This window comes from Epinephelus moara, chromosome 21, assembly GCF_006386435.1.
Source record: "Epinephelus moara isolate mb chromosome 21, YSFRI_EMoa_1.0, whole genome shotgun sequence".
Lineage (NCBI taxonomy): Eukaryota > Metazoa > Chordata > Actinopteri > Perciformes > Serranidae > Epinephelus > Epinephelus moara.
The window spans coordinates 27,326,778-27,339,219 of NC_065526.1; the positions used below are offsets into that span (position 1 = coordinate 27,326,778).

At 39.7% G+C, this 12,442-nt stretch overlaps 1 protein-coding gene across 2 annotated transcripts in view; it reads right to left on the reverse strand.

Moving 5' to 3' along the window:
- kirrel1b (kirre like nephrin family adhesion molecule 1b) overlaps positions 1 to 12,442 on the reverse strand; it is an 89,160-nt gene that overhangs the window by 12,632 nt on the left and 64,086 nt on the right. For both annotated transcript variants that reach the window (XM_050033204.1, XM_050033203.1), the window contains exons 7-12: positions 11,795 to 11,943; positions 9,940 to 10,067; positions 9,053 to 9,179; positions 6,916 to 7,016; positions 3,365 to 3,581; positions 1,124 to 1,231 (exon numbers count right to left, since the gene is read on the reverse strand). In XM_050033204.1, coding sequence (XP_049889161.1) covers positions 1,124 to 1,231; positions 3,365 to 3,581; positions 6,916 to 7,016; positions 9,053 to 9,179; positions 9,940 to 10,067; positions 11,795 to 11,943 — 830 coding nt within the window. The remainder of the gene's footprint in view (positions 1 to 1,123; positions 1,232 to 3,364; positions 3,582 to 6,915; positions 7,017 to 9,052; positions 9,180 to 9,939; positions 10,068 to 11,794; positions 11,944 to 12,442) is intronic.

The window sequence follows — 12,442 nt, forward strand, 5'->3', positions numbered from 1 at the left end:
CAAATTTACATGTTTGTCTCATATTTGATGAGCACCAGCATCACTTTAAAGTGATGACAGCAATCTTATTAGGATCTAGTAATATTTCTGTAACGTGGTTTAAGTCTGAACTGAGTGCTGTCATATTAACATAATAGCAACAGCAGCGCACGGTTAAATATGCATAGGTAGGGATTAAACATATTTGATGTCATTTCATTAAGAGGCTTTTAGTTAGGCTAGTTATGTAGGAGTTAAGCAGCAGAAACTGGGATTTTAGGCCAGTAAAGCAGGTATATTTCCCTAGTAAAATTGCCTTGTGTAACCTGAAATGATAATACTACTCATTTAAATCTATCCCTAGCACTGAGCAGTCAATATTTGTCAACATGAACAACTCTCTTCCAAAAGCTGAGACCTTAAAAGTAAAGATTTAAATCTGTGAAGTCTGGAGCTGCAGCATCGCACAACAAATGAGAGACAGCTTATCTGGAGCCGCAACAATGTTTGTTTGAGTTTCTATTTCCAAATGGTATCTTTTCTGTAGTGGTGTTATCAGCTCTGAACCAGAAAATATACTCTTATCCCCAGAAAATCCCTCTGGGGACTCTGCCAGTCACCTTCATTGTCTTTCCCAATTCTTTATTTGCTGTGGAGCAGCTCAGAATGAAACAACTTAAAGACACCACATGTTCTTAGCTCCCTGGTTTGCAGAAGTGTGGTTTGTGCTCATAAATGCTAATTGGATTTGCCTTTGGCTGTAGAAATAACATATAGGAATTCATCATTTAAATACTATTTGCCTTTAAATGCTCTTGTTTTCTGCCCTGTTATTTACGTACTTTATCAGGTGTACAAGTGGCACATAAATACAATTTATTTAAAAAATAATCATACAATTCCATGTCCGCAGAATGAAAAGGGTACAGTAGGCGTTTTAAGGCAGTTTGCCATATTATATGAATATTCATTAATCTCATTTGAATAAAATGCTATACAGCTGGCATATGTTCCTTTCTTCGAACGTGGAGAAGCAGAATGACAGATAGGGTGAGTGGATGAAAGAAAGACTGACAGACACATACAGTATGTGTGCCCTACACGCACACACACACACACATAGAGAACCACTGTGTGCACTTACTGCCTTTGCGTTGGCGGTACAGGAAGAAGGCAAGCGCCAGTAGAAACATAAGCAGCAGAATGGAGGAGCCCACCGTACCACCAGCGATAATTCCCACCGGAACGATATCTGAAACAAACACAAGCATAGAAGTGTCAGGGTTGAGGGACAGCTGCTGCCTCATTGTTACAGAAACTTGCACGGATCTTGTGTCGTTTAAGTATAAATCGTGTGTCCTGGCTTAATATTAAATCTCCGAAGGCTGCTTAAATGTTGATAAGGCATGCAAGTCAGACAAGGGATAAAAAAGCTCTCTCTCTCTCTCTCTCTCTCTCTCTCTCTCTCTCTCTCTCTCTTGCTCTCTTTCTCTCTCGAAGATATTTTGGTAGATTTTCTGAAGCTTGCGAAATCTGACAGCTGAAAGAATAAGAGCCAGATAAGACTGACAGAGCATGAAGAAATAATTTTCTCAATGTAATGTGACATACCAAGTCCTCACAATAAAATGCGTAACCATCTAGAATGGACTTATAACACTCTATCTATCTTCTGTCCTCCAGCGGAGGCCACTGTGTAATAATCTTGCTCAAGGGCACTGCAATTCGTGAGAAGGAGAAGAGCAACATACTCAGGGACATTTAAGATACTGTGTGCAATTTTCATTGTAAACAAACACTGTTTAGCTTGCACTCCACATTTCTCCGTAGAATGTGTTACAAACATGATGAATACATTTCTTTCCTCATATAACATTAGGAAACCTGCACTGATTATGTCCACGCCTGCCAGCTTCGTGTAGAAGTTCTTCCCTGGTGTACTGCCGTAGAAGACTGTGTATTATGCTACCTGTGTGCTTGTACTTTTACTTAAAGGTCTAAGAAAGAGGTTGAACGTGTTTCTTATCCTTTAGAATATTAGCAAAGACTTTAAAGGTCCAATTTGTAGGATTTAGGCGTATCTATTGGCAAAAATTGTATATGATATTCATATGTTTTCGTTCGTTTATCATCACCTGAAAATAAGAATCACTGTATTTTCATTATCTTAAAAAGAGCCCATTATATCTACATACAGAGTGGGTCCTCTTTCATGGAGTCCGCCACCTTGTTCTACAGAAGCCCAGAATGGACAAACCAAACACTGTCTCTGGGTAGGCCATTTGCATTTTCACGTTTTCGTGTCAACAAAGTTCCAGATCTGCAACCACACCACTAGATGTTACTAAATTCCAAACACTAGACCTTTAAGGCTTTAAAAACATTCATTGTTTACATGAGCAGTCTTCTTCTGCTCTTTTTCTAAACATAATGCTACTTTTTTAAGGTCTCTAAATGGTCTCTAAGGATCCAGTGGCCAACTGCAGTACTGCAATAAAAACATTCCCTGTGTGCTAAAAACATTTTCTTCATGGACTGCCATTATAAAAGTGATACCTGTAAAAGTGTGGAAAGCACAACTAAAATGTCAGTCTTTCTTTTATGAATCTTTGGACCATGTAGATTTATGATTGTAATCTTTCTCTTTTTTTATGTGCATGACAACAAAGCACAATGAAGCAAACCAATTTTTATTAGAATGAATGGGTGCCATCTTAGTGTAGAGTGTAGTGTGTATATACAAAACCCTTACTCTGGGTAGATTTTGACTTGTGCTTGTGACAAATATTATTTGCCATAATCACTTTGTTTGCTGCCATCAACTTATTTGTCATTTAAAGTGGAAAGAGACAATTAATTTGGTTGCTCCATTGTCTGCCATTTCCGCTACTGGGGACAGTAACTGCAAAGAACTTATCTCTTTGGTAACTGGGATAGCCACCAATAGCTACTAGGGAAAACAAAAGCACTGTCGTTTTCCTTTATGTCATAAACCAAGCCTTAATTTTCCCAGGAGATTGTACCCAAGGGCGGACAGAATTGTATAATGAAAGCGAGGTTTATAGGGAGCCAATCTAAATCTATCAATCTACTCATCTAAATCTAAATCAAGAACCAATCTAAAACCATTACATTTTGCCATCAACATTTACTTTATAATGATAGGTTCAACCAAAAACAATCGTCTATTTGCATTTCAAAGTGGAGCAACCACTGATGACATGATGTTAATGATACTTCAGACGCTAGTGCCCAGCTCGATCTGCTCTATTACGGTGATAAACGCTATAAAGGGGACTGTGTAACAAACCATGACATGGTACACTGTCATATTCAACTGACACCCACAATCGCAGTTATTCCCCCCTTTTGAGTTTTTCCATACCCGTCTCCTCCAGTGTGATGATCATGGTGCCGGGTCCGAAGGAGTTCCAGGCGGTGCAGTTGTAAGGCGAGTGGAAGTCAGACTCCATGACGTTGTTGATGGTGAGGGTGGAGAGGACGGCCCCGCCCTGGGATGGTGGTTTACTCTGCTCCACGGTGTACCTCTCCATCAGGGTGCCTTTCTCCTTCTCCCACACGTTCTCCTTCCAAGCCCAAACCTTAAACACAAAATTTAGGATTATTTAGACTCTAGATTTTTTCAGATGACTGACATGTTGGTCCTGAACTTGATGAAAAAATAGAGAGGAGGATGGAACTATACATCTGTATCAAGATGAGCTGCTGCATAATGTATATAGATATGTCAATCCCTTTTGAGCCAAAGTGTAGTCTGAGATCCTTATAGAGGGCTCTCCTGATTTTTTCAACAACTTACCTGATTACCAAGAGTGACTCGGACTGCCTGACGAATATCTAAGGTTAACCAAGTTGGTACTTGGTAACTTTAAAATCTCTTAGCAAAACTTATTCATGAAAGTGTTTTTATAGTTTTTCTCCTTGTCTTTTATTTACTTTATTATCTACCAATACATTTAATCTTAACAGTCTTCATCAGGTTACAAAGTGCACTGGGGAAAGGTGTAAAAGGTTCAGTGTTCATTGTTCAGAGGGTTCTTACCATGAGCCACAGATTACAAATCATTTTCCAAGTCAGTGTAATTTCGATGCTGTTCAGCTTGCTTCATCTTTTTTCTCTGACAAGGAGGTTTTTACTTTGAGCCAAGTTATCTGCAGAGGTCTCTTCCTCTCCAAAACAAACAGACCCAGTGATTTAAACCAGTAAAAAAACACAGAATAAATCAGTTTCATATTAAAAATCAGTGGTTTGTCGCTAATTATGGTGGCCAACGTGAAACATAAATGGCCCTCTCTAGAGCTAGTGTTTGGTTTGTTGGTTCTGGGCTTCTGTAGAAACATGGTGGAAAATGGCGAACTCTGTGGACGAGGACTTGCTCCCTAAATAGATAAAAACGGCTCATTCTAAAGTAAGGAAATTTTCACCCTATATTCAGGTGATTATAATCTAAAGACCACATACGTATATTATATCCCATTTCTGCCAATAAATCCCCATAAACCCTACAAACTGAACCTTTAATGGATGACCAATGTGTTAAACTTAAACAGTCTTGATCAGGAAGTAAAATGCACTGTGGACAGGTGTTCAGTTTAAAACTTCATATGATGTAATGTGATATAGGTCACATGACCTCTTCACATACTTTTTTACTATGACCGACACCGGTTTTTGACCCAGTGCAGTAAATGTAAATGTATTTAAAAAGTGAAATATAAGTTTATACATAACACACTTAGTATGTAATCCGTGGTTACAGACCACTAGAGAGTACTTTGTAGGCAAAACCTGCTCTCAACCTCACTTTGTGTGATCTGCCACTTAAACGGATTGCATTAAAATGGTAAAGCAGGTGTACATCAATATAGGATTCAGATAAGATCAAAGGCTTGGTACATCTGTATACTAAAACATTTGCAAATCTATAAATCTGTTCCTAATCAACACAGCAGGAAAAGTCCTTCAAGCTGATGGGATAGCTAGCACGCAATTTCCAATATGTTTCGTTTGTTTGATTTTTATCTAAACTCCACTCCTTACTGCTGCAATCACCCGATTTCCCCTCAGGGATCAATAATGCTAATTTCACTTTATCTTATCTTATGTAGTATTAACCACAATAGACTCACATCCAGACGCAAAACACACACACACACACACGCACATAATCACAAGTAAACATTCAGCAAACAGATGGGCTGGTGTTAAGAAAGGTTAAGAGAGACTAAAGCGAGTCTGGGCAGGAAATACATTCTAAGCAAAACAAATTATATTCTCACACCTTGGTAACTATCTATTTTTTTCTCCTGGTGCAGTATGTGCCTAATTAAAGTTTGTGCAGCAACTTTTCAGGCCAGGAAAGAAAGAATTTCCTCACAAATAAATCAGAACAGACACACACTCACACACATACACACACACACACAGTGCAGCGAGTGTACATGAGCGATAAAAACTCAAGCAGGTTTTTCTACTTAAAATCTGCTGAGGTAGAAATTTGAGGGTATTAAATATGGAACATGGCGATATCAAATATACATAGAGCCATATGTTGGGCTAATGTACCTTTTAACCTGGTTTTGAAAAAAAATGAACAAGAAGAATGTGATCATGAGTGGATGAGGGAGAAATTAAAAAAAAAAGCTTTTTTTTTCTCTCCGACAATCTTACATAATGCGTCTTTTCTGTCTCCACAGTCTGCCTCTCAAAATCCCTCACTTTCTTTTTTCTCACAATGATTTAGTTGCACCACCTCTGTCTGTATTTCTGTCTCTCTCTTTCAGTCTCTCATTGCTTCTTTTACACACACACACACACTGTACACACACATACACAGCATCATACTCCATTTTTTATAAGTCCTTGTGTCTCTGCATTAAGCCGAGACTATAATGTCGTATCACATTATACGCTCTGAGCTCTCTGCCAGTGCAGCAGGGGGCTGAAGCTTCCTAAAAGCTCTGATTTCTGTCATGTCGGCACTGCACAATTGGATAATTGACGCTGAAAGGTACAGAATTTTACTCTCCCTCCATCTCTCCCCCTCTCATTTCAATCTGTTTTACCCCCTCACCCTCTCACACTCATTCTAGCCTTCAAACTCAAATGTCGTTACTGGATTTATCTCCATTTTCTTGCTTTTTTTGTGTGATTTGTGAGCATCCTGGTAATTCCCTTTTTTAAAAGCTTTATAGCACATACCGTACCACTCATTTTGTAACTTATATAATGCACAGACACTTTATCTTAAATTGCAGTTTGATCAAGTATTGCACTCAGCAGCTTTAAGAAAAGGCAGGAATGAAAAAAACAGCGTACAGTTCTGCAGTTACGGCACATTCAGGAGGATATTCCATTACAGTTTGCTGGTGAGGCAATCTGTGTGAACGCTTGCTTATAGAGAAAAGATGGTTACCACTTTGAAAGGGATCACTGGGTTGGAACATTTTTAGCAGGTTGGTTCAATTCATACTAAAAACAAGATGGTATGGATGTTGCACTGACCCTTTCATAGTGTAGATAACTATTACTATAAGCACCACTCGAAGCCGTGTTCTCATTTTCTCATGAATTCTTGTACCTTATCTGCAGCACTCCAACATTTCAGTGGAACATGTGTACAGTACTCTGTGTCTCCTTTTTCATTTCAACCAAACACTTCAGCAGCTGTTTTTGATGAGTCACACCTTCCACCACAGAGGAGGAACAGATCGTTCTAGCATGCTCGTGACACAGTTGGAGAATAATGCCACTTTCGCCAATCGTTTAACCCAAGCTGAAGAGAGAAAATAGAAATCATTTTGTTTTCAGGGCGGACGAGGAGGTGTTGTGATCAGGATTCTGTTTGAGGCAGATGCAATCTGAAAAGGTCGAGCACCTCTGCGGCAGATTACAACTTCCAAGGATAGACTTACAATCTTATCAGGAGGGGGGGTGCTGGCAATGTAACACTTGATCTCTCCTCTCTCCCCTCTGACAGCGTACTGGACTGGATCACTGGAGATGATGGGAGGGCCTGAGTGAGTGAGGCAGGATGAGAGAGGGAGAGATGGAAAAGACAGAGAGAGATAGAAGATTTACTTCAACAGATCATAAGGTTTGAGAAGTAACAACAAATCAACAAGTCATTACCATATCAACCCTTATGATGAGAATCAGAGACCACCAGTGAGAAGACTTTGAACTATACCATAGGTATGCTCCATGATTTTTGAAGAAATTTAAAGCAGTTGGGTGTTGGGCTTATCAATGTCTCTTTCCAAAATGGAAATACAACCAAGCCAATAGGAAGTTTATACATGAGATTAAGAAAAATGACCCAGTGCTAGAATCCATTTAAAGAATAAAGCTGATAACTGTGGATGAGATCAAAATAGTCACACAGGTTGTAGTAAATCAATTTACAGAAATAAAATCCCTTTCTTTAGGACCTATTCACACCACCCTTTAAAACAGCATTTCAAATTTCATGTGGTGCCATCGAATAGAGTTCAGCTTTGGTGAACTTGGAACCCCTGTGTCCATGCTCTTTATCAGTTGTAAATCCACCCATGCATTATCTGTAACTGTTTTCTGTTTACAGGATTGTTGGGGCCTGAAAGCAATTCCAGCTGACACTGGGCAGGAGGGGGGTACACCCTGGACAGGTCGCCAGACTATTACAGGGCTGACACATTGAGACAGACAGCCATTCATGCTCACATTCACACCTACAGGCTATTTGGAGTCAACAGTTAACCTAATCTGCATGTCTTTGGACTGTGGGAGGAAGCCGGAGTACCCTGAAAAAACCCACGCTGATGCAGGGAGAGCATACAAACTCCACACAGAAGGGCCCATGCTGTCCGGTGTGTTCAAAACCAGAACCCTCTTGCTGTGAGACAATAGTACACCTTGTTTTATGCTGTAGCTGATGTGCAAACAAAACGTTGGTGGTATGGCGGCAGCAGTAATACCATGAGGAAGCTGCAGAAAGACTCATCGGCTGATTTCCCTCAACATATCTAGCAAGGACACATAATTGTTGCTCATATTGCACAATGAATGAAAGAACTTAGACCCAGCAACTGCACAGCAACAGACTCCTATTCAGTTGTGAGTCAAGGTGAAATAAAGGTTAACTTGATGTAAGTATGTGCAGAGACCACCACTGCTAAGTGACAGAATGTAAACACAGTTGCTGTGGGAATTATAATTAATACAGCATGATCAAGTATGATGCCTTTAGTGTTGAATGGGTGAATTCTGATGCTGAAATATGACTCATAACCAATGCCATCAGTATCTCCAGCAGCACCACAGTTAACCTAATGTGTCAAGTTATGTACAGAGCCAGCTTGAGGACCCAAAACAATACAGTGATCATATTAGCTGTGTTCCAATAACTTTGCTCTGCTGCAGTATGAACAGTTCCACAAAAAATATGCATCATGGTTTGTAGCCAATGGTGTGAAAGGAGTGGATGATGCAAATCCTTATGTCTGTATTATCTGTGTGAACATATCATCCAGTTCGTGAACAAGAGCTTTCAGCACCACGTATTTCGCAAGGACGTGCCGCTGAATGTCCCACCTAATCAGCTGGCGAAGATTTAAGGAGCATTTGTGAACTCTCTCTTCTGTCATTGTGTCTTTGGCAATTTAGTTTTGATTTATTAAGTAACTGCTGGTCTCTTGGGGAGAGAGTTTTGACATTGAAATGTTGGCTTTGGGCCTGTTCAGAGCTGAAAAATTAGCTGTGGGTTTGGGTCAGGCTTAGACTTGAATGAATCAGGCCGGGTCAACAGATATTCTAAGCCCAGGCAGTACTCTACTCTGTGCAGTCAGTGGCTTCAGCTTTTGGGGAGATACTGTACAGATACATACATGAATGCATAATGGAAAGAATGATTCTAGATGAAACAAACACATCATTGAGGTCCGTGTGGGTTCATTATTCATATTCCCGAAGCAGAGTTTTGCTGTGAGTAGGAAGATCTGTTCTACATGTTTTTAAATTTTTTGCAAATATCAGCACAGTTATTAATAGCAGCGTAATTAGATAGTAACTGACCGTTGACAGTGAGCGTAACTTCAGTCTCTCCAACTCCAATCCGGGGCACGATGGCCTTGCAGACATACTGGCCTGCATCGGCCTGACTCACTGACTTCAAATACAGCTGGTTGTTGTTGCTGAGCACCTGGACACACATACACAAGTACAAGTATGCATGAGAAGCAGGAAGGTAGCTGTGTGAGGTGGAGATAGACAGACGGGGAGAGATGTTAAAAAGAGGGAGGGAGATCTATATTTAATTCATAAAACATGTTGATTTACTCAGCAGGCTCCATTAGTTTTTTCCTGGAGCTTTTCTTAACTTGTTAGGCATGAATTAAAGATTTAAGATATGAAGACTGAGTCTCACTTCTTATCGTGTGCTTTACAACTGAGCAAACATTTATGAAGTCTAGATCATCAACATTAATATAAGCTGGGACTGGGTTTTCTGGAGGATTTGGCTGAGGTGCTAGGAGTATGATTTACCCCAAGAATGGGGTGACTTTTTCTGTCTTCCTGTATACCAGGAATACTCATCTTGCTTTGCCTGGGGCCACTTTTACACAATGAGAGGAGGCAAGGGACAGCTAATAAACATATATTAGTAATATTTATCTGATAAAATGAATAAACAATGCAAATCCAGTTGCAGCGGCCCCGCACAGGTCAGGTAGATGCAGGGGTTGTTTTTAGGATTTTAGGCAATTCAGGACCTCTATTGGGTCACGGGATCCTCCTCTAGCATTTTGATGCTTTTTCATGCACTCAGACACATAATTTGCATTCAAAGTACAAAAAAAAAAAAAGACATTTTAGTGAAATTAAAACTTAAATCAGTCGTGAATATAAAAGTAAGGCTTCAAGCTCAAAGGTCAGGGGAAGGCTTGATGGTTTGTTCTCACCATGCTGGAGCCCTTCTTCGTCCAGGTGAGGGTGAGAGGGGGGTTTCCAGACCACTTGCAGTTTAGAGTGACGTCTGAGTCCACATCTACCGTAACTGGCCTGGGCTCCACTACCAGTATTGGGCCAACTGAAAGAGCATATGTAAATTAAAACCCCTGTGCACAGACACATTTTAAGGATCCAGTGTGTAGGGTTTGGTGACATTTAGCAGTGAGGTTGCAGACTGAAACTGAAATTTATCCCATGTGCCAAGTGTATAGAACAACTATGGATACTAATGACCCTATGTAGAGCCAGTGTCTTGGTTTGTCCATTCTGGGCTACTGTAGTACATGGCAGACTCTGTGGAAGAGGCCCCTTAATGTATGTAGATAAATGGCTCATTCTAAGGCAATGAAAAAACAACAATAGCTATTTTCAGGTGATTATAAACTAATGAAAACACAGCTTTAATATTATATAACATTTCTGCCAATAGATGCCCCTAAATCCTACACACTGGACCTTTAATGAAATACAGACTTGTTAATTACCAAGTGGCTGCAACACTGTCTTTTTTAATAGAATACCAGCAATATCAAAAAGTGTATGTGTTTTACTTCAAATTTGGACCAAATTTTATGTAGAACTTAATAAGGTGTGTTCAGACCAAATGTGATCAATATTTTGACATACTGCAATTACATACAAAGTCAATGCAAAGATCAATAGACACATTCGCACCAGGAAACAAAAATAGATGTAAATACGTGTAAAAACTTGTTGAAATGCTTCAACTTACGCAAAAAAGAATGTAACACTGTGCCTTGTGAACCTATCAGTGGTAAAATTCACCTGACTTTACAGAGAATCAGAAATGAAGGACAAACTCATTGTCACCGTCTGTGGCCACCCAGTGCTACAATTCAATGTCAGTACTGTACAAAGACAAAACAAAAAAGGGGAGGGCTTGGAGAAAAGTGAGAGAAGCAGTAGACCTACATGGTAAGATCAGAAAGTATGTATTTGTTATTGATTTCAGCGAATGGTTGGGCAGCTGTGGCTCAGAGGATAGAGTGGGTCGTCCACCAATCGGAGGATTTGCTCCTCCAGTCCGCATGTCGTTGCTCAAGTATTCTTGTGCAAGATACTGTTCCCAATGACTGTTCCATCTGTGTGTGAGTGTGTTAAAAAACTGAGTCGCAGGTGGCACCTTGTATGATAGCCTCAGCCACCAGTGTGTGTAATAAGTGCTTTGAGTGGTCAGAAAACGAGAAAAGCACTATACAAGTCAAAGTCCATTTACCATTTACTCCAGTGGCTGTATTTGGGAGGTGTAAATTTGCTTTGTCTTTGGTCTGAACACACCTTTAGAGAACTTAAAACTTTAAATGTATCTAGGAGCAAAATATAATATATATTATCCAGTATCTTAAAAAAAGATATGTTTTTGTGTGGTACATTTTCCTCTTTCTCCTTTAATTCTATATACCATAATGGACATGATTTTTGACTTTCCTTTTCTGATTTTGTACGTTTGTTTTTAATTTATTTGTTTGTTGTATCTAAATATTTTCAGTACTAGTTATCATTCCATTCCATGTACTATCGTTAATACTTACTCTGTTTATACTGTATATAGGCTTTGACAATAAATGCCATAAGGCTTTGTTGAATTGAACTGGACTAACCTGAGAGAACAGATTACACATTAACCATCTATTGCAAATGTATTCTGCACAGTGCATGAATACTGTGTAGTAACAAAATAAATGCAGCATGGCTCTTCAAACAGCTACTGACAAATATAGTTACTAGAGCACATAAATATCATCAGAGTCCCACTCAGCTCAGGAGTGTTTGCACTCTACTCACAGTGCACGTCCACCAGGATGCTGACGTTGGTGCTTCCCACAACGTTGAAAACTTGACAGGACACAGGCTCAGTGAAGAAGGAGTGATCTGCTGTGGTGACGAACACACTTTCCCTGGCCCCCTCCAGCAGCACGCCACCTTTTGCCCACCTGACGTAGAAACACATCACCATTTAACAAGTTTTCAGGCATTACAAATCATTGTTATGTCAGTTTGCCAGCAGGAGATCTCAAAAGCATAATGGGTTTTTATAATTTTCTGGTGGTGATCCAAATGTAGATTTTCACTACTAGACAATGAGTGTTTTTATATTATCAATTAAAGCTATTAAGCTAAAATTTAAAAAGCCTTGATGTCAAAACCTGAGGGAATGATTGCAAGGTAAAGAAATACATTCCTCTTAATTTCTGCTCAGCTCAAAATCATATAACCATACTGCACATCTGCCATTAGATGACATTTTAATATACACTCAATAGGCTTAGTGCCTAAGTGCCTGGCAGTGCTCCCACACTGGGACCCTCTGGTGGAGTCTCAAACCTCAGATTAAAACCACCGTGTTTAAGTCCAGCATTTAGCAATTCCAGTGCCTCAGTGCTGTCACTTAAGATTAAAGTCAGTGTTTAATTGTTTAAACGTTCAATACTT